At 62.2% G+C, this 22,139-nt stretch overlaps 1 protein-coding gene across 1 annotated transcript in view; it reads left to right on the top strand.

Moving 5' to 3' along the window:
• ESPNL (espin like) overlaps nt 1–21,473 on the top strand; it is a 32,753-nt gene extending 11,280 nt beyond the window's left edge. The window contains exons 5-9 of the mRNA XM_045558674.1: nt 7,195–7,326; nt 12,803–12,917; nt 14,077–14,189; nt 15,157–15,348; nt 16,870–21,473. Coding sequence (XP_045414630.1) covers nt 7,195–7,326; nt 12,803–12,917; nt 14,077–14,189; nt 15,157–15,348; nt 16,870–18,468 — 2,151 coding nt within the window. The 3' untranslated portion in view covers nt 18,469–21,473. The remainder of the gene's footprint in view (nt 1–7,194; nt 7,327–12,802; nt 12,918–14,076; nt 14,190–15,156; nt 15,349–16,869) is intronic.
• The last annotated feature ends 666 nt before the right edge of the window (nt 21,474–22,139 follow it).

Raw genomic sequence — 22,139 nt, 5'->3', positions numbered from 1 at the left:
TCACTGGTGAAGCCCTCTGGATTTGGCATTCTCTTTGAGGGAAGGTTTTTAATCGCTAATGCAATTTATTTAATTATTGAACCAGTAGGTTTTCCTATTTTTTGTGAGAATTGGTTTTGGCAAATTGGTTGGTTGGAGACCTGAGAGGCACATTTCCGTGGCTTCTACATCTTCTTTTGGATTTTAAAAAATCACCCCACTATTCCCCTCTGCCATATTGGTCTATGTTTTAGTGGTTACCCTAAAATTACAACTTGAATCTTTAACTTATCCAAATCTAAAGTTAATCAATACTTTTACTCTCTTCCCAGGCAATACAAGATTCTTATAACAGTCTAAGTTGTAAGAATTGTATGCCATTTGGGGAGGTAAATATATATTTTTGAGGTAAAATTCACATACATAAAACTAGCCACTTTACAGTGCACAATTCAGTGGCATTTGGTACAAGCTCCATCTCTATCTAGGTCCAAAACATTTTTGTTACCCCAAAAAGGACACCCTGTAACCACTAAGCAGGGACCCCCCTTTCTTACCTCCCACAGCCCCCAGCAGCCACTAATCTACTTTCTGCCTTTGCAGATTTAGCTAATCTGGTGTTTCCTGCGAATGGACTCCCACAGTGGGTGGTCTCCATGTCTGCCTTTCACTCGGCGTGATGTTTCATGGTTCATTGACCACACAGCCTTGGTCAGGACCTTGTTCCTTGTGAGGCTGGATAATATTGCGCTGTGTGCACAGACCACATCTGGCTATCCGTTCATTCCTTGATGGGATTTGGATGGTTCCGCCTTCTGACTGCTGTGACTAGCACTGCTGTGCGCATTGGCTGCAGGTTGTTGTTTACATGCCTGCTTTCAGGTCCTGAGGGTGCACGGCTAGGTCACGTGGTCCGTTTCCCACAGCAGTACAGGGTTTCAATTTTTCTGCATTTTGCCCACACTTTATTTTCTGTTTATTATTTTTAGAGCCATCCTAGTGGGTGTAAAGTAGTACCTCATGGTGGTTTTGATTTGTTGGAATATGTTTTTCATCACATCATTTATTTAGACAGGGGACCAGTAAAACAAATACTTGCTCAAGATCCCACCTACCCTATGAGCAGCTCGGAGTGTCTCCGAAGGCCGGGTCAGGAACTGGCTTCCCTTCCTGCCTTGAAACCGGCAGCTGCAGGGTGATTTGTGTCAGCACACAGATGGGAGGGTTGGACATACGTGGTCGAGTCTGAAGGCTTATCTCGTTAGGGATGCCGAGTCTCGCCCCCAGCCCAGACCTACTGGATCAGAACTCGCACTTGTACAAGATCCCCAGGGGACCCAGGCACAATTTTGAGTACGATCCGTATGAATAGCCGAGCTAATCCAGAAAGAGTTCCCAGAGAGGGGGATTCTTGGTGCCCAGATTTCAACATGGGAAGGGGGCATTTGCGCTTATTTGCAGAGAAGGGGTCCACGGGCAGAAGGAAGGCCCTTTAATGTTGTGTAAAAAGGAAGCTATTGTAGGGTCATGAGAAGGACGAATCATTTCTGGTGCTCCTTGGAGAAGTGCTCACGGAAACTGGAAGCTGCCACGGGACGGGCTGTGGTCTGGGGCTTGGAGGATGAGGTCGAAAAGGACATGGCGGGGGACAGTACAAATGGGGTTCCCTTGGGGGTTAGACATGTGGCTGGAACCCACTGGTAGTTCCCTACCCAGCTTTCTAGCTACCGCCCTTTCTGCCGACTCAAGAAGGGAGGCTTGCTGCGTGGCAGGAGTCCGCCAGGAAGCGTCCCCGGCCCACGGTGGCCCCAGCACACTCTCGTGCCTAGAAGGTATCGCTTCTGCCGGCCGATTTCTCTTCAGAGTCTTTACTGCCCAGCAATTCATGCCCACATTTCCCTTCGTTCCACATTCATTGGTACAACGAGAACGTACTGAGCCTTTGCTTAGGGTGTCACGGAGAGGATTCGAGAACCCGAGGGGTGTTTGGATCAGATCACTAGTTCTCAGCAGGGACAACACCCTTTATGGCAAGTTTTGGAAATTTTGGGGCTGTTTTTAATCGTTACAATGATTGAGGTGCGTGCGAACTCATGGTGCAGGCCAGGAATTTAGGTGACTTGTTGTTCCCGGGACAGTCCTGTACAAGGAAGAGTCTCACACCCGCACACCCGCCGGATGGCTCAGACACACATCAGGTGGAAAACCTGTTTGTAGTTATCTGAGCTCAGGACCTACCTCAAATGCATATGATTAAGTTTGGAACCTAAGTTCAAGTATATGTACACACACACACCAATATGTCTTCATAGTTTTGATATGCATAAGACTTTTCTAAGAATGGTCCTACTGTATATATTGAGGGAGGATAATATTTTGTTTTATTCAACACTTTACTGAGAATTGTTCACTCCTGTAGAAAATGACGCTGCTGATGCTATTGTAGAAAATGCACCCGATGTGTGAGATTCCACAGTGTTATTTTTTTAACTGTCGAATTCGCAATGATTCTACATAAAGGTGTGTTGAAGGGTAATTTTTGAAGTGCTTGTAATCCTAACCGTTTTACAACTATAAAATGAGACTGTCATTGATTTGTATCTAACTCATTAATTAGAAAACCAGCCACTCAAAGTGACTGTATGTGTCTCCCCCAGGTCAGGGACGCTGAGCTGAACTAACAGATAGACAAATGCTGCAACCTTGTCATTAACCACAGGAAAGAATCGGTGCCCCTCCGGACACGTGTTGCCTGTGTCTTTCTGTGGGCGGGAATCACGTGTGGCACAGTTGGCGTCTTTGCGGCTTACAGAGTCCTTAGAGGCAGGGACTGAGACGGAGGCCGCCCACAGTGGGAGCTGAACGGGACACCCGGCACCCACTTTTCTGCCCATGTCACCGCCTGGCTCAGCTGCTCCCGACGCAGCATCTGAGTTGGTGGCACTTGGTGAAGTCACACCTGAACACTCACAGAGTGAATGGGTGGCTTTAAAGTTATACATTATTCTCCTTTAATGTCCCCTTTATCTTAGAGCAGAGTTTCAATTATTTAAAGATTAGGAGTACAGGTAGATCGCATCTACGGAGTTCACTGTAGACTAGCAAGTGGGGTGGCAGGAAGTATTTGGTGAAAGGAGGGCACTGGGTGTGGGGGCGCTGAGGACCCCCAGACAGAATCCTCCCGGTGCCGCCTCCGCGTGTCCTGGGACTTCGTGTGCAGTGGCCTGAGGAGCGCAGGCTCGTAGACCCCCGCTGTGACTCCCGGCTGCCCCACTTCCTTGCCTTAACCTCGGGGAGGTTTCTTAGCTTCGTGCCTCATCTCCTCACCTGTGAAACAGGTGTAAGAACAGACTCGCGGAGTGTGTAAGGACACACGGTCTACTGCGTGTCGCTCTGTGCTCGTTTGCACTCCAGCTTGGACTCGGGGGGCCCTGCAACCCTGGCCCCCAGCACAGCCACGCCGCATGGGAAGGGTGAGGTCAGGGTGTGTCACGTCTCTGCAGCTGTAAAAGCCTGTGTGACGTTGTCATTTTGGTTCGGTGAATAGACTTGTCATTTAGACTGACCCGCAAACCTACCCCTCCCTCCCGCATTCCCTCTTGCATCCCAGCCCCTCCGTGCGGAATCCCTTCTCTTCTGCCCGAGGCAAAACCTTCACACTTTCCCTCTGTGTGGGCTCGCTGAGGCACCTGCTGTTTCGTTTGTTTGTTTGCCTCGAAGTATCTTTATTTCACCTTCGGTATGGAAGTGTTCTCACTGGGTGTAAACTCGTAGTTCGGCACTTTCCAATCACTCTCCTTTGTGGTTGTGAAAATATCACCCGTTGCCTCCTGGCTGCGGCTGTTGCTGCCAAGACGTCACCGTCAGGGCTGCCCTTTGGCAGGTCTCCCTGTTGTCCCACCTCGGCTCTCTGCAGCCCTTGGGAGGGGACGGAGGGGGCTGCTCGGTATCGATCCTGCCTGGGATTGGTCGGGCTTCTTGAGTTTGTGCTTTGCTGTTTCTCATCGTCCTGTAAAATTCTCAGCTACTATCTCTTCGGATCCTACCGCTGCGCCCATTCCGTTTGTCGTCTCTGGGATTAGGTGGCTACGTGCACTGGGCCTTGCTGTACCTGCTGGTGTTTCTGTTTAGTCTTTTTGTCTCCACTGTATTTGGGTTGCTTCTTTGGACTGATTTTCTATTTACTGATTCTCCGCTTCAGCTCTTAATTTGTTCGTATTTTTCTGCTCTAGACCGAATGAGTTGTTTCTCAATCTATTATGTCACTTTTTATAAATAGTTTATAATTCCATGCTAAATTGTCGAGTTTGTTTGTTATTTATCTGAAAGCAGTAAACACAGCTGTTGATTATCTATTAGTTCTCAGGGCTTTGTGGGTCTAGTTCTTCACAGGCTGATCTTCTGCTTCTCGCTTATGGTATTGGACTTCCTTTGTTTCTGGTTTTTATTGGCTGTGTGCTGAATATTATAACTGAAAAATGACCTGTGGGAGCTATTGGAGGCCTTGGCCTCTTCCAGGCATGCGTGAGAATTATGAGCTCGGGATCATCCTGATCCCCACTCCGGGCTGGATGATCCGCACTCCGGGCTGGAAGTTCGCTGGGCCAGAGGGCGGGCTGCCCCTGCTGGAGGTGGAGCCTGCAGCCGTGGCGGGAGGTGGTTAACCAAAGTCTCCACCTTTGCTGGACCTGCGCTGGTCCTGGTCTCGCTGGTCCCCACGGCTGCTGACAGAACCGCTGGGTTTTCCATCCGTCCTTCCTGCACCAGCGGGTCCCCAGGGCAGAGGCAGTTCGTGTTGGGCGCACGCCCCGCCCCTCCCTGGTTTTCTTTTATCCTGAGTTTGGCCTGGTGGGTCCTTGCTTTGTTGTCTCTTTGGTGCTGTAGGAAGGTGGTTTTTACAGCTAGTCCCTGGTTCATGTTGTGCTTGGGGGTGGGTTGGGCTCACCCACTGGGTCCTCTCCTGCCTGAAGTGGATCCACCTGCTCTCCTGTTTTCTGCTGGTGCATGGCCGCCTCCCAGACGCCCAGACTTAGAGTGTAGTCTCCTGTCACCGCCCACCCTCTGCGCACAAATCCCAGTGGCAGTGGGGTCTGTCATTGTGTGGGGAGTTCTCTTCCTCCTCCCGTGGCTGCTGTGCCCACTCTCCCAGCACCGTCTGGGGCCAGGCCTGAGCCCCTGTTGCCTTCCTCACGGCTCCTGCGACCCCCGTGCTGCTGCAGAGCCCAGAACACCCCTCCAACCCCTCCCGGCCTCCTCCCGCATGCCGGGCTCACCCAGGACACCACCCCACCCCACCCCACCTCACCCAGGAGGCTCTTGCTCACCCAGCCCCAGCCCCCCGGGGTGCTGTGTTCTCCCAGGGGCTGGCTTTTGGGGCCCTTCCCACCCCCCTCCGGCCCTAGCTCTGTGCATGTCTGACCAGCGGTTCCTGCTTCCTCCGCCACACCAAGGCCTCCAGACATTACCTTGTTCCTGCCTCCCCGCAGCCCTCTGGGCCAGGGGTGGACACACACTGGCTCCGCAGGCTAAAATAGTTCTCACCTTTTTAAATGGCTGGGGCAAAAACCCAAAAGAATAATATGACACATGAAACGTACGTGAGGTTAAAATGTCAGTGTCCAAAAATAAAGTTTCGCGAGCACACAGCCATGCTCACGATCGCCTTTGCACCACAGCCGGGGGTGGGCAGTTGTGTGGGGGGCAGCCCGGGCGCAGGGCCTGGGACACGCACCCCAGGGAGGGCAGTGCCTCCATGAGGAACGCATCCTGCTAGCAGGGACAGAAGCCCGACTCGGCGGCTTAAGGCAGCCGATTCATTGTTTGCAGCAAGTCCAGAGGCCTGCGGTTCTGGCCTTGGTCTTGTGGACCTGCAGAGCCACCTTTCCGCCCACCCTCCTCTGGTGGCACCCTGGCCCGTCCTCATGCCATGGCCTCCGGGTGGCAGCAGCACTCGGGGCAGAAGGAGGGGGGCAAGGCAAGCCCACCCGAGAAGGACCACTCGTGTGTTCCCCCGGGACAGGACATTCACCGCTGAGGTCACAGCGATGCCACCTGCTCACTGCACAGCAGGGGTGTCATGAGCTGGGAGGGGGCCAGGGAGACCGGCGTGTCTCACAGGTCAGTGCTGTTGTCCCTACTTTGCAGGGAGGCCCCGCTGTCAGCCCAAGCTCACCTCCTCCCACCAGGCCACCTCTCCGCCTGTCTTTGACCACCCTCTCTGGGAGGGTGGAGGCTAATCACACCTGTCACAGGTGAGGCGCCTGCGGTCCAGAGAGGAGAAGAGATTTCCTTTGGGGTCTCACGACGTTTTAGTTCAATTCAGTGTAGCCCAAAGACAGTGAGGCGTAGCTGGTCCAGCCTCGGACATGTTTGCGCCGAAGGCTCACAGTGCAGGGAACAAAACACTTCGACCAGCTCACATGCGTGTTTGTGTTTCTGAGAAGCGCAGAGGAGAGGCAGAAACATTTACAGCATAAATATGCACAAAGAAGTCACAGATAACTCTCACAGGCCCCTCCTCTCCCCCCTCAATCCCTCACTGCCCACGTGTCCGAGAGCTTCCTGCCCTGCAGACCCTGCCCTCCCAGGCCTCCCCGTCCCCATCACGAGAGCCAGGTGGGAGGGGGACAGGCAGTCCCGGCCCCCAGGTTGGCCGGATGAGGAGCGTGGGGAGGGCCAGGGTGGAGCCCCAAGGAGTGAGCCTGGGGCCAAGCTGAGGACCCCCGGAGAGGGCTGGACTCGGCCCTGGACAGAGCCGGCTGTGGGGCTGTGGGTCAAGGGGCGGGGCGGGTGGCTCAGTTTCTTGCCATGTGCAACCCACACCTCCGAGTTGTAGCCATGAGAATCGGTTCTGCGTTGAAAGCTGGGGTGTGGTAGTGCTGAGGGCAAGGGCAGGGTCCGGCTGCCTGGCTGAGACCCTGGCCGCGCGCCCTTGGAGAGTCAACCTCTGTGCGCCTCGGGTGCCCCGTCCCTGCTGCCTAAGCACGGTTCACGTGTGGCTCCTGGTGCCCGTCGGTGCCAGGACAGGCTGTGGGCCGAGGCTCAGGGATCCCGGGCAGGTCTCTGGAGCCCCACGGCTCAGATTCCGGCCCTGCCCCTGCGTGGACGGTGCCAGGGCAGCCTGTGTGACGGGCTGGGGGTGCCTCCTGCACACGGCTGGCCCCGCTGGTGCCTGGTGACACCTTGGTGGGTCACACATGTGCCCCCTCCCCGCAGTGCTGCCAGACCCTCGTCTCCCACCACGTGGACCCCTCCCTGCGGGATGAAGATGGTTACACGGCCGCAGACCTGGCAGAGTATCATGGACACCAGGACTGCGCCCAGTACCTACGGGAGATGGCCAGGCCGGTGAGGCTCGGGGGCCCCATCTGTCCTGAAGGCATGAGCGGGGGGGGGGGGGGGGGGGGGGGCTGTGGACCTGCAGCCAGGCAGCTGGAAGGCTCTCCGTGCACACCTGCTATGCCATGTCATTGCCAGGGGCAACGGCCTGGGGCAGGACTGGGCCGGCACCACAAGCCAGCCGCCCGGCCGGCACTAAGGCAAGGTGTGATAGGACGTGGGCCGAGGCCGTGACAGGGGACAGGACAGGGGCAGGGGCAGTGAAAGGGGCTGGGACAGGGCCGTGGCCAGGACCAGGGCTGGGCTTGTGGCTGGAACTTGGCCAGGCCACGCCATTCATCCAGGCTGCAGGAAACATGCCTGTGACGTGGGAGCCTCCGTGGCCAGGGTTCCTCTTGGGGGACACATGTCCAACTGAGGACTCCAGGGTGGGAGCAGGGCCTGGGTCCTTGCGGAAGTGACCCAAGGCAACCCTGCAGCCGCCAGGAGGCAGCAGGTCCAGTCCCAGCTCACCCCTCAGTGTCTCCTCACCTCTTGGAGCCTGTTTCCCGACCCATGAGGACAGGGATCTTGTCTGTCCCGAAGGTCCCCAGACCCCAGCGCACGACAAGGCTCAGCAAGTGTTTGCAGGAGCAGATGTGCAGATGGGCGGGCAAAGGGGCCACAGCTGGAGGAGAGAGGACGGGGGAGGGGCTGGATGGGGAGGGTGCGAGGAGGTGCAGGGGGGTGGGGGTCGCTGCGACATCTGCAGTGGGGCCAGGCGCGTCCCCCAAGCACTCCCGCCCGTCCTCCCTCCTATTCCAGGCCCGGGGCAGTTTCTGTGACAAACCTAACCTGCCTCAGTTTGGGCCACACTTTGCTTTAGTGGCCACCCCTGCAGGAAGGCACCCTGGGATCACCGGACCCCGTTATCGGGTGAGGGCGGGGGGCCCAGCAGGTGGCGTGCCCCTCAACCCGGTCTCACCGAGGGGCTGCCGCGCCTCCTCTTCCCTTGGGGCGGCCCCTCACAGTGTCCGGGACCAACCAAAGGGCAAAGCTGTGGTCCTCCTGGCCCTGGGGCCTGGGGGCGGTCCTCCTACTGCCACCTCCGAGAGCCTCTCGTTGTCACCAGCTGAAGCCCACACGGCCGCAGCGCCACGGAGCGCGGCTCGGGTGGACTCTGGCAGCCAGCGCGGCGGCGCCCTGGGTTAGTCCTGGTGTAGCAGTTTCAGGAACTAGAATTCAGTTACTGCCTGAAGTCATTTATTTACTAAATTGTTTACTTACTAAATGCTTGATGGGTTATTGTTTAGTGAAAGCCTGTCTTTCTGGCCTGGGCTTGGGAAGCTGGTGGGACTCTGCGGGTTCTGCGGTGGCAGGCAGAGCCCTTGTCCGCAGGCTCAGGAGCACCCAGGGCCTGGCTGTCCCTGGCCCCCGCGCCGTCACTGGGGTCGGCCTCAGCCTTTCTTGGGTCCTTCCCGGCCTCCCTGCCCCGGGCGGTCACCAAGATCTGGAGGGGGGCGGGGCAGCCATGAGTCCCTGCCCTGTCCCCACCCCAGCCATGCTGGTCCCACGGCCTGGGCTTTCTGTCCAGCCAGGGTCTCTGCCTTCCACCCCCAGACCCCGTGTGGGGCAGGACGGGCGTGTCAGGCTCTGCCACCTCCTTCCCTGCTGCAGCCCCTCCCTGCGCGGCTCACACAAACCCAAACCCTCGGCCTCTGAGGCTCCTGGCCGTCTGGGGACTGAGGGTCAGCCCAGGAGCCTGTCTCGGCGCCTCCTCGCTCAAGGAGTGCCCAGTGACAGCAGGGGGTGCTAGTCCCCCCCAGGCCACCTGCCTCATGTTCCAGGCACCCCCCAGCAGGAGGGCCGGCTGTCGGCTGTTGCTGCCGCTGGCCGGGGAGGCTGCGCGCCTGATGCAATATTGATGGAAACGCAATACGTGGAGGCCGCCTGCGCTGGCCTCTCCCCACGTCGGCCCCGGGGGAGGTGGTGGAATCCATCATCCCCCGGACCTGCAGCCTGCCTCTGCCCCAGGGGCTTGCAGGTCCCAAGAGAGGCAGCCTGGGTGGGAGGCGGGACAGGTAGTGCTGAGACCTGGCCCGTGGGAGGTGCCCCCTCAGCACTCCCTCCAGGCCGGGTCTGCGGGGCCTGGGTGCACCACCCTTAACGGCCTCGGTGGGGCAGGGGCTGGCGGGGCCGTCGAGGCAGCCCCACCCCTCCGCTAGCCCGGCAGCTGGGCTCCCAGCCCTGGGGTCCTGAGTGAGGCTCTGTCCGGCAGCAGCGGTGGGAACAGCAGCCTGGGTGGCACGTAGCCCTCCGTGGACCGGGAGCCGAGCCCCCAGCCCTCCCGTGGCGTCCAGGGCTGTCCTGCTGGTGCCACCCGCCAGGGCGGTGCTGGGACGCGCTGAGTGTCTCTGAGCCGCAGTGTCCTCGTCCACAAAATCGGACTGAGGAGTCTTGTTTTAAGGGCAAAGTGACTCTCCTCTCAACCCGGTAGGGTCCATGGCCCTTGGGACACGCTAATTCCCCTCCGCCAGGGCCAGAGGGGCCCTAGGACCCCTTCAGTTTACAGATGGGGAAACTGAGGCCCAGGGAGGGCGGGGGACTCCCTGGGCCATCTCCTCCGTCAGGGAGCAGCGGGGCCCGGCCAGTAATCGAATCTCAGCCACGGCCACTGGTGTCCAGCAGGCAGCTGTGGGTCATGATTTTCTCGGCCCGGGTGGCGTTACAGGCCTGTAACCCGGCTCGCCACCGCCGCCCCCGATGCATAATGCATGGCAGACACGGCGACACGCAGACCTCACCAAAACACGGGGAGAGAGACGGCGGGCCCTGGGCCAGCACAGCCGCCAACCTCAGGGCCACTGTCCCTGGGGTTCAGGGCAGCTCATGCCCAACTGTCAGGACCCCAAAGGATGAGACCCGACACCTGCCGCCCCTTTTGCCCCCTGTGGACCCAGAGTGTGGGGGCCGCGGTGTGGGAGGTAAGGGTGTGGCCACGCCCACTGCCCAGGGGCACCACAGCCGACTTCTGGTCCCCGTTGAGGCTCACAACGCAGTGGTGACAGTAGCCACAGGGACTGCAGGCCCGGCCAGGTGCCCTCTGTAAGCCCTCGTCTTCCAGCCACTCTGAGTTTCAGGCCGGGGCGTGGGGGCTCGGGGTGACCTCCCAGGGCTTCACGTTCCTGAGGAGCGAGGGGAGCAGGGTCAGGCTGGGGACCAGGAGGGGAAGTGTGAGGTCCCTCGGGCCACAGGTGCTGCTGGGGCCAGAGTCCCCTCCCTTGGGCCCAGACCAGCTCCTGCCTTTCCCGTCTGCCCCAGCTGAGGGGCCGCTGCCAACCCAGCCGAGTCCCCCGCTCAGCTCGGCCAGGCCTGGGGCTTCTCGTCCCTCTGCCCAGCAGCAGGTTCAGTCGGAGGGAGGGGGCCGGGCTGCAGGCAGGGGACAGGGTGGGCCATGGAGTGGCTGCTGTCCAGTGTCCTACCCGGAGCCTCAGCCACTCTGTCCGACTGTCAGTGGCCTGGGCTCTGGCCGTGCTCGCTGGCGTGGGGTTTGACTCCGCCTTGCTGAAAGCTCCCGAGGCAGCCCATCCGCATCCTGAGCGTGGAGGACTCAAGGCTCCTGGGTCTGAGACGGGACTTGCTATGGCATAGCAGGGAGCACGCGCCATGTTCTGCGGGGGTCCCCTTCCCCCCAAGTCCCAGGGCGTGCGATTTGGGTCCAGATGGTGGGTGCCCACAGCAGGTTTGTGTCTCAGCTGGGGACCACTGAACCCAGCTACCTCTGCTCCACAGTGAGCAGGACACAAGCCTGCTCGTGTCCCTGGGTCACCTCCTGCAAGCAAGGCCCCGAGAAGTGGCCCGCTAGGGAGCAGCCGGGCTCTGCGCTCCTGGGAGGCGTGCCAGGACCCACCACGTGTCGTCCTGCCCAGAGGCCCGCCCCTGCCGGTGCCCCGGGGCCCTTGTTCTCGGCAGGAGCAAAGACGGAGGTCTCTAGTGAGGTTCCGACCCCAGCTCCACTGCATCCCAGCACTGGGAACCTGAGAAAGCCCTTTGTTGTCTCTGAGCCTCAGTTTCCCCATCTGTGCCCTGGGGGCTGTGCTTCGGGTGAGGATGGGGATTCCTCTGGGTGGTCTCTCTTCTCATGGCCCACGGATGCCGGGTCCCCCTTTTTCTCCCTGGAGGGTCCCTCCCCAGCCCCTGTGGTAAGGGATCCACACCCGGCCCATGCCTGCCTGGCCACCTGACACCTCAGCCTTCAAATATTCATGCGACACCTCCCACTCCTGGGGGCGGCAGCGTCCACAGCCCCCGACAGCCCAGGACAGCCACAGCTCCCTGTGCTCCGTGCCTGCGTCCGAGTTCCTTCCAGGCTGGGGGCCAGGCAGACACTCCCCAAGCCACCGTGTGCCAGGGCTGCTGGGCTGTGGGCACAGATTCCTGGAAGGAGCAAGGTGCGTGGGGGCTGGGCAGACAGGCTTCAGCGTGTTCCCGTCCCTGTGCCCGTGGGCTGTGGGGCACACAGCCTCCTGCCCGTGGAGGGGAGTGGACTGGACCCGCCTTCGCCCTGAGCAAGCGGGGCCAGGGCGGCCAAGGGTTTGCTTAGCAGGGTGGCGTCCCCTCCTGCAGGCCCGTGCAGAGTGACAGTGGGCGCCTCTTGTTCAGAAGGGATTAAGAACTGAAGGCAGAGACAGCCAGCGGAGCAGCTGCAGCGGTGCCGGCCCTGGCCCCAGGCTACACGTCCGCAGTCGGGCTGGCTGGGCCAGGCCCTCTGTCCGGCCCAGGGCTCCTGCCTCGCCCACCTGGGCCCGGACAGCCACGTCCAGCTCCGATGCCCACTGCAGGGAGGGGCGGGAGCTCAGAGGGAACACCCTGCTGGCTGGGGACACACTTTGGGGTGGCCGTGGGCCAGATGGGCATCGAGGCAGTGCGTGCGCAGCTGGGAGCCCAGGCACGGCGTCACACAGAGGGGGTCCTGGCAGTGTCCCCCTGCAACATTTCTCTGCCACTGGAGGAGGGATGTTGGGGAAGCAGGACGCGTGTGCGCCCGGCTGGCCTCGCAGCTCCCCCAGCCGTGGGGCGGCACACGGGAGTCTCAGCTCCTGCTGCTCAGAGGCCAACGCTGAGGCCCAGTGGGGCAGGTTGGGGTGACCCCCCAGGTCAAGGGCTCTTTCTGGCTGCCAGCGGTCAGTGCCGAGGGCAGGGGAGTGGCCAAGGTGAGGTGTGTGCCCTGCCCAAATGTGGCGGGGCTGGGGCAGGGTGCCCCTGCAGCCCCAGGCTCCCTGAGACTGATCTTGGTGGCCTCTGTTTCCAGGTGGCTCTGGGGAGGGTGGCCCCAGGGAGGGTGGCTCTGGCCAGGTGCCAGTCCTGGTCCCTCCCGGCTTGGACACTGGCAGGTGCTGGGAGGCACCTTCTGAGATATACCCCACGCTCACCCCCGGATGGAGCTGGGAGGAGCCCAAGTCAAGGCCCACCTGGGCCCCCACTGACCAGGCCTGTCCACCCCCAGGTGCCACTCCTGATGACGCCCCCTCCACCACCGTTCCCTCCTCCCCCACTGTCAGCCGCGAGGTACTCCCTGGAGGACGGAAGAAGAGGGGGCTCGGGGCTCGGGCATCCCACCCGTGAGTACAGCTCCAGCAGGGCCGGCCTGGCATGAGGTCCTTGGGGGTGGGGGGAGTCGCTGACACCAGCCAGCCGGGCACCCAGGTCACCCCTCCCACCGGCCTCCCTCCCCACTTCTTCCAGGTTTCCTTGTCCGTGTGGCTGTGTAGGGTGAGGGTGCACTGTCTCCCAGGGCACTGGCAATCAAGCTGCTCGGCCAGGGCTCAGGCCAGGCGGGGGCGGGGCCCAGGCTCCCCCAGACCAGCTGCTGTTCTCCGAGACCCCGGCAGGCCGTGCGCTGTGGCTGTGGGGGGGGGATGGCCCTCAAACTGCAGGTCACCACCCACTTGGGATTGTGACCGGCAGCTATCAAAACTGAATGGAATGGACTAGTGTGAAAATGTCAGCGGCTTCCACGTGCAGGGAGGGTTGCCTCAGTGTGTCTGTGCGTGTCCGTGTGTCTGTGTGCATGTCTGTGCGTGTCCGTGTGTCTGTGTGCACATGTCTGTATGTGTCTGCGTGTCTGTGTCTATATGTGTCTCTGTGTGTGTGTCTATGCGTGTCTGCGTGTCTGTGTGTCTATATGTGTCTCTGTGTGTGTGTCTATGCGTGTCTGTGTGTTTGCGTCTCTGTGTGTATCTCTGTGTGTCTATGCGTGTCTGTGTGTGTTTGTGTCTCTGTGTGTGTGTCTGTGTGTGTCGTGTGCGTGTCTGTGTGCGTGTATGTCTGTGTGTGTTGTGTGCGTGTCTGTGTGCGTGTGTGTGTGTGTGTGTGTGTGCGCGCGCGCGCGTGTGCCTGGGCTACGTGCGATGTGTGCCTCACTCGGGGCTGTGGCACTGGGCTGCGTGTTTGCAGTGGGGCGTAAGAGGACAAGCTTGGGCCTGGCAGGGCTGAGCTGGGTCCGGGGACGTCTGGTCCTGCCTCCCGCGCTGCCCCGAGGCTGCAGGACGGGCCGTGGCTGGGGCCGGGTGAGATGCAGGACCCCGATCAGCCAGGCTGGGTGGCCCCACTGACACCTGGCAGAAGGCCCAGTGGGCCCCCAGGGCAGGCTGCGGCCAGGCTGGGTGGGGTTAGCTCCCATCCGTGCCCTTCAGGAGGCAGGCTCTGTCCCCAGGCCCGGGTCCCCGGGGCTGTGGTCTCGTGGCCCCAGCCCTGCCGCAGCTCCCCTCCTCTCAGCAGCCACGACTCTCAGCCCCACCTGGCCCGGCCAGCCCGCCCAGCCTCCGCCGAGGGAGCAGAGGACCTGCACAGCGCCCCCGAGCGCCTCCGCCAGGGCCACAGCAGCCCGCACGGTGCGTCCCCCGCCCCCTCCATCCCATCTCCAAGGCCCCCGACCAGCTTCCCACTGTGCCCTCTTGGGGGCCCAGGGAGGCCCCTGCAGCACAGCCAGGCCTCCTCCGCAGGGGACACCAGGCTTGCTGCCCGGGCGGCTCTGGCTGGCTCCCGAGGGCCCTAATTCTGAGCAGATGGGAACTTCAGGCAGCAGCAGCTGTCACCCCCCCCATAGAAAGTGTGGGCCCTTCTCTGCCATCCCATAAAGCCGCTGCAGCCCAAGCCCCTCACCCTGGCCTCTGAACTCAGGGGTACTCCCTGCCCCGGGTAGCCAGCGTCATGGCACAGAGCAGCAGCCACCCCCGGGAGGTGGGCCTGAGGCCCACTGCCCACCTCCTCACGGGCTCCCAGCCAGCCCAGGAACGGCTGCAAGAGGCCTCCCCGCTTTCCCCCTCCCCTTCCTGGCACCAGGCCCTGGGAGTCCAGCCTGGTCTTTCCCTGAATAGGTCCTGAGAATTCTCAGGCCCTGAGGTGGTCTGTGTGACTCTGGGAAATGCCACATGGCACTGTCCCTCCTGGAGAGTTGGGGGACACATAGCACAGTAAAGGCTCTGACAAGTCCTGCAACACAGACTTTGTCTATGTAGCTGTTCTGAAAGCAAGTTTGCCCATGGGCATGGCATGCTCTGGGCAACCTCTTCTAGACCACATACAGGGGAGGGGGAGGAATCTCTGGTTGTCTCTCTCAGCCTGCAATCCCCCCCACACTTGGGCCCCACAGGGGAACCATGGGCCCTTGCCCTCGGGGACCTCATACTTAGGCTGGGCGCTGAGGGGGCGCGGTGCTGACCATGGCCCCCACCACCCTCCTCTCAGGACGCCCTGTTTGTGCACCCTGGGCAGAGCCAACCCCCGCCCCCATGGATCCCCCTCCACTAGGGGCCTGGGTCCCCTCCGGGCCTGCGTGACCCACCCCCGTTTGCACAGGGTGCAGAGATGGCTGTGGCGGGGGACACCCCAGACGGCCTGGCCACGCTGCAGCTGGACGGGCTGCCCTCGTGCGACCTTGACGGGCTGGTGCCCACACGGGACGAGTGCGGCCGGCCCATCCCCGAGTGGAAGCGGCAGGTGATGGTGCGGAAGCTGCAGGCAGGCGCGGACCAGGCTCCTGAGGCCCAGGTGGGGGAGCGAGGTGGGGGCAGGGGCGGGTGGAAGTGGGAGGTGGGGCACCCGGAGCCCGGACCTGGGACCCGAGACCAGGTGCCACACTCCCCCGATGCCTCAGCTGCTGCTGCCTGAGGAGGAGGTTGACCCAGGCAGAGGACCCTGAGCTGTGCCCGTCACCTGCTTTGGGGGGGGTGGGTCCCACGTACTCTTGTGTCTAACGGCTTTAATCTTGCGCCCACTTTGTGCCAGACACTGTTCCAGGCAGTGGGGCAGGCCCTGCCCTCCTGGGGCTCAGACCCCAGCCAGAGCTCAGGGCCAGGGCCAAAGGCGCCCAGAGCCGTGGGGGGGCGGTCAGGAGCACCCTCTCGGGACGGCCACCTGGGCAGGGCCAGAAGGCAGGGAGGGCAGAGCCCCGTGGGAATTGGGGGCTGCACATTCCAGGCAGCGGAACAGCGAGAGCAAAGGTCCCAGGGCACCGGAGGCTGGAGAGCGCTCTGCCAGCTCCCTGCAGGAGGGAGGGAGGGAGTGGGTGGCGGGCAGAGGTGAGGTCGGAGAGGAAACTGGCTGAAATCATCGGGCCTTGGGGGCCGCTGGGACTCTGAGCAGAGAAGGGCGTGATTTGACTTGGATTTTCACAGGCCTCCTGTGCCCGCTCTGGGGCCAGTCCGGAGTGCTAGAATCTTACCCTTAGAGGCCTACGATTTTGCCCGAACAACGTGCTCTGCAGCCTGTGGTCTAGAGCTGCACTGTGCAATGCAGCAATACCAGCCATGTGCAGCTGTTTAAATTCATTAAAATTCATTCAAGTGAAAGTCCTGCCCCTCGGTTGCACCAGCCACATTTCATGTCTGCAGCCACAGGTGGCTCACGGCTGCTGCATGACACAGCGTGCGTCTCCATTCTCATGGGACCAAGGACAGCACCCATCTGATGGCCCAGCACGTCCTAGCCTGTCAGGGCTGGAAGCCCATCGGGTCAAGGGCAAAGCTGTGGGGTGGGCGGGCAGCGCAGGGGCCTCTGCCCCAGCTGGGAAGCCCCTCTGAGCCTGCAGAGGTGCTGAGACCTCAGGGACCTGGACGTAGGCGGGCTGCAGAGCTCGGGGCTGTTGGCTCAGGCACAGCCGGGCAAAAGCCTGGGGGCCCGTGTGGGCCCTCATGGGCTGGACACTGCCCAGGCCGCAGGTGCTCACCTGGCAGCGGGGAAGGTGGTGGGGGCAGGGCCTGCATCACACAGCAGTGAGGGTGCCCGGCTCCAGGGCCACTGTCCGACCGCAGAAGGCTCCGGGTCTGGCGGGAGGAGCTGGGAGGCCCCGAAGATGAAACGTGGAATAGCTGTGGGGGATTAGGGAGCCGTGGGGAGAGGCAGAGCAGCGACACCCCACCTCTTCCAGGGGAAAACTGCCCCCCACCCCCGCCTCACACCCTAGACTGGGGCCAGCCAGCCACGCCCGGGAGCTTGCGTCGGCAAGGCGCTGTCCCCACCTCGGCGTGTGGTGCGGCCCAGGCCCTGCTGACCCTGCCTTCCTGTGCCCAGGACGGCGGCTGGGGCTCGGGCCCCATGGAGCAGGCGGCCTGGCGGTACTCGCAGACCCACCAGGCCATCCTGGGGCCCTTCGGGGAGCTGCTGACCGAGGACGACCTGGTGTACCTGGAGAAGCAGATCGCAGACCTGCAGCTGCGGCGACGCTGCCAGGAGTACGAGAGTGAGCTGGGCCGGCTGGCGGCCGAGCTGCAGGCCCTGCTGCCCGAGCCCCTGGTCAGCATCACCGTCAACAGCCACTTCCTGCCCCGGGCGCCCGGGCTGGAGGCCGAGGAGGCCACAGCCCCGAAGGCTGAGCCCGCAGGCTCTGCAGAGGCCTCGGAGGCGGCGCCTGGCGGGCAGCCCCTGCCCTTCTGGTGCAGCCACATCGCCCGCCTGGTGCGCAGCATGTCCCTGCTGCTGAAGGGCATGAACGGGCTGGTGCAGGCGGAGGAGAAGCCGGCCTCCCGGCCCCCGCACGCCTGCAGGGAGGCCCCGGCCAGCCTTCCTCGGAGCGAGGCCCAGCGTGAGATCCAGGAGTGGGGGGTGTCCGTGCGGACCCTGCGGGGCAACTTCGAGTCGGTCCCCGGCCTGCCTTGCGGCTCCAGCCCCTGCGAGCTGGGGACCCCGCCCGGGCCGTGCCTGAGTGGCTGCTGGCCGGCCCCCCCGAAGCCCTGCAGCGGCCCGACCAGAGGGGGGCCCGGGCCGGGCGACGCAGAGGAGGCCAGCGACTCGGGCATCAGCTGCGAGGAGGCCCCGTCAGAGGCCGGCCCCGCGCCCGGCCTGGACCCGGCCAGCCTGCGCAAGGAGCGCATCGTCATGCTCTTCCTCGGCCACTGGAAGAAGTCGGCCTGCACGCCGGCCCTCAAGGCGGCAGCCTGCAGGACCCTGGAAGCCCGCCGTGCGGGGCCCCGGGCGCAGGGGGCGGCCAGGAGCCCTGGGCTGTCCCCCCTGCCGCCCGGCGAGGGCCCCCGGCTCAGCCACCTGTGGCAGCAGCGCAGCATCATCTCTCACCTGCTGGGCAACTGGAAGACCATCATGGCGCACGTGCCGGCCCGCCAGCTGCGGCGGCTGAGCCGGCGGCCCCCAGGGCCCCTGTCCCCCGAGCAGTTCCTGCCCCACGTGGCCGGGGCACCCGTGCCCTACAGCAGCCTCTCGCTCGACCTCTTCATGCTGGGCTACTTCCAGCTCCTGGAGTGCGACCTGCCGGCCGAGGAGCGGAAGATGCGCCACCTGCTCTGCTTCGAGGTCTTCGAGCACCTGGGCGCCCACGGCTGGGAGGCCGTGCGCGCCTTCCACAAGGCCGTGACCGACGAGGTGGCCGCCGGCCGCCGTGCCTGGACTGACGGCTTCGAGGACATCAAGGCCCGCTTCTTTGGCTCTAGCCAGGGTCCCACCTGGGATGCGGAGCCTGGCCGCAAGTCAGGTCTGACCCCGCTCGGGCCCCTGCCACGTGCCGCCGTCCCCAGCAGCGGCCCCAGGCCCACAGCGAGGCGGCTGGGGGCCGGCTCCCAGCGGGGCAGTTTCAACAGCGAGGACATCTGCGGCTACATCAACCGGAGCTTCGCCTTCTGGAAGGAGAAAGAAGCCGAGATGTTCAACTTTGGAGAGTGACCTGCCCCCCGAGTGGGCTGGGGGTGTGTTGGGTTTCTCTTTCCTCTCCCCCGCTGCGGCCCCGCCGTGCTCCCCCTCCCGTCCGGCCTGTTGCCCGCGTTGTGCAGCCCTGGCACGCGTGCGTCTCCGCCGAGCAAGGACTGGCCGCAGGGCCCTCTCCCACTGCACCCGGGCGCCCTCGCGGTCGGTCGGCTGCGCTTGGAGGGAGGCAGTGCCCACCCCAGCTCCAGGCCAGCGGCCCCCCGCAAGGGCCTGCTCTGAGGCTGGGCTCCCCGGCTTCCTCCCCTGCTGGAGACCCGCTTGTAGCGCTGACGGTGGATACGAGTTTGCTAAATAGACTCCCCAGTCCTGGCCGCCCTCCCTCCTGCGCTCACCCTGCCCCAGCCCCTGGGCAGCGCCTGTGCCCACAGAGGCCGAGTCCTCACCCCAGCTCTGCCGCAGCGCCAGGGCAAAGCCTCCCATCCCCCCGCACACGGGCCGCACGCTGCCCTGCCCACTGCTGGGTCGTGGTGAGGGGGGACTGAGGGCCCGGGTGGGAGGGTCTCTGTCCTGGGCGTCACCCTTGTCTCAGACGCGCACTAGCCCGAGTGTGTCTGACGAGCAGGGCACCCCTGGCAGCTGGGAGCGCCCCAGACGCTGTCTCTTGGGCAGCAGGGCCTGGCTCTTGGATCCAACATGCAACCAGCAGAGACAGACAGGGCTGGTCCACCGGGCGCTGCCCTGTGCCGGCTGGCACGAGGCACGGGCGGAGGGCGGGTCTGGGCTGAGCCCCGGCTGGTGTCAGGAGGTTGGGCACTCCCATGTCTCCCGTCCCCCATGTACCCCTTGCTGACGGTGCAGCTCTGAGGGCCTAACAAGGGGGGGTGTGGCACACACTGAGCCCCCCCCAGGGTACTTCCTGGCCAGGTACTCAGGCCACCCCTGGCTCGGGCGTCTTCGCCCCACTCACTGTGGCCTCAGGCAAGTCCCTCCATGGCATCTGGGCCTTGGTTTCCCAGCTGAAGGGCTGGATCGAGGCCAGGAGGGGAACCCCACAAGTGCCTGGGGTTCCAGGAGGACCTGGGACGGGCTGCCCAGCGAGGGGTGAGGCGGGAGCTCAGATCCAGGGTTGTGGCCCAGAGAGGGAGGGGACATCTCTGCTGGGGTGCTCAGGGCTGACCCCCAAGTGATCTCCTGCAGACACTCTGCTTCTGCGGGGAGCAGGTTGGGGTGGGGCTGGGAACCCTGGCCAGGGCAGCCACCTGTGCCCCCAGAGCAGGCAGGGGCTGGCCCTGGCAGGGCACACTCGCCGCTGCAAGGCCTATTTGGTGCCTAGAAATCTGTTGTGCAGTTGGCAAAAACTCACCGAGGACCCTGGAGCCCCCACATGTGCACCCTGGGGGCTGCAGACTTCAGCAAGGTGGCCAGACCCGAAACACAGGTGTGAAACCTGGGGGCTTCCCGGTGGGGCCAACCACACTGGGGCAGGAGCCCATCTCCCCAGCCCTTATGTGCAGGGGACGCAGAGAAGCAGGACAGGGTAGCACGGGCAGCAAAGAACCTTTGTCCACCACCTTTGTCCTCGTGACTAGGATAAACACGTAAAGGTGTGAGCTCTCTGCACGTCAACGCATAGGGTTAATGCAAAACCCAGCTCTTTTTTTTTTAATGTCTCTAAAGTTCATTTGAAAGAAAAAATGAACAAAGCCCACTGTGGCGGCCAGGCTGCAAGAAGAACCCCAGTGACCCTGCCTGCTAACAGACACGGTATATACCCCTGACCCGCGTGCATGCACACGCACACACACGCAGTACCACAGAACACAGCAGAAGCTACGGATGTCACATGGGCTATAACAGACACTGTGGCTCCATCTCCGTCACTCTCTTGGTCTCTCACATCGGGGCAGCCGGGCAGCCTTACAGAGCGGTCCCCCGGGGGCAGTGGGGGCCTCCCGCCCACAGCCCTGGCAGACCCCGCCCCAGGCCGGCCTCCAGGCGCCTGCACTTGGGCTGAGCTCTCGTGCAGCCTCTGAGACATCCTGAGGTGGAACCACCCCACGCACAAGCTCCGCCGCGTGAAACCGCGAGGTAATGAGCGTGGGTGTTCCAAGACACTGGATTCGGGGCGATTTGTTGTGCAGCAGTAGATGACTCGTACAACAGACAAGACAAATGTAAATAGGAGAGTAACGAAGAGAGGCGTACGTTTCAGACATGAGGTAGAATTGCAGAGCAGTGACCCATCAGACGAGGTGTCCTCAGCCTAGAACAGTCACTCAGACGAGAACAGAGAGGCCATCTCTTTGCACACAGAAAGGGTTGCCCGAGATGAAGTTGCCGCGGCAGGTCCCCGGGCGGGGAGGTTGTCGGTAACAGAGCTGACAGCCTTGGTGAGCTATTCCGAGGGAAAAAAAGGATGACCTTATGGGACCCCATGCCCCAAATAAATCGCAGCTGTGGAACTCCAGGGGAGGAAGTGGGCAGTCTGACGGTGGGGGGGAGGACCAGCATCGGGGACGGTCACACCTCGGGTGGCGGGAGGTGCACTCACTCATCCAAGCCAGAGTCCCTCTGTTATGTGCGTTAAGTTTGGAAGATGGTCACACACTTTAAATTGGTGGTTTCACACTCAGAATCTCTTCTGGGAACAATCACAGACATGATGCCATCGTCATCACACCAGACCCGGATGGGAAACAACCTGAATGTCCGTTAGCAGAAGTGGCTGGACACCACGTCCAACTCGTGAGGGAGACAGTCCCTCCTGGGACGAGATGTACAGCCACGTTCCAAACACCGATCACGTCAGAAGTGCTCGTGATCGCGTGGCAGAAGAGGACACACACCCACAAACGCAGTGACTCCACTGTTGCGACCCGTCAACAGCTGGAAGGGAAGATGCCAGTGTGTTCATGGCAGTTGTCTTTTACTGGTGGAGTTTCCTGCTTTATATTTTTCTGTTTTCCAAAATTAACGTGTTATTTTTACCATCGTAAAAAGAAACAAGCAGCGTATTTTTAAAAGCTGCACCACTCGGTAGCAATCTGTTGATGCGGATCCGTTTCAGGTCCCTGGTATTGAGTTTCCCAAACTGACCTGTCATCCGAGGTGCTGGGTCTCCGATCCTCACAGCATCTGCTATGAGGCCACCACACTTGGCAGGCAGTGCTGCGCCCAAGCAGAGCCAGCGCCCTGTGACAGCAGCCCGGCACCAGGATCCCTGTCCTCATTCCCTCCAGCCTGAGCTGGGAAGCAGGAACCCGGCACGTTCTGCCTGCGAACAGGGCACAGTGGGCAACCTGGCACTGCTGTGCCCTCCCCTCCCCACGACAGTCCCAGACACGGTGAGAGCAGGGGACACCCGTGAGGGCCCCGCCCCACAGGAGGCTGAAGCCCAAGGCCAGGGGGCAAGTCCTGGACCACGTGGGAGGAGCGGGGGAGGGGCCGGGCCGGGCTGGGCCGCGGGGGAAGGAGGGGTGGACTCGGGGCCCCTGGATGGACGCCGACTGCGAAGCACCTTGCAAACCTGTAATGAGCCCATCAGCCATTGCAGCCACTGTGTGGCGACTCTCCGCCCACAGACTGCACACGTCGGGAGCAGGGACGGCGGCCTCCAGCCCACACGCCTTTCCTCAGCAGGAGCAGGGCCAGCAGCTCTGCCCACCAGGCCGCTGCCATGTGTCCCGGGC

Source organism: Lemur catta, chromosome 8 (genome assembly GCF_020740605.2).
Source record: "Lemur catta isolate mLemCat1 chromosome 8, mLemCat1.pri, whole genome shotgun sequence".
NCBI classification, from domain to species: domain Eukaryota; kingdom Metazoa; phylum Chordata; class Mammalia; order Primates; family Lemuridae; genus Lemur; species Lemur catta.
Note: the sequence above shows the minus strand (reverse complement) of the source record. Positions and strands in the feature narration are given on the sequence as shown.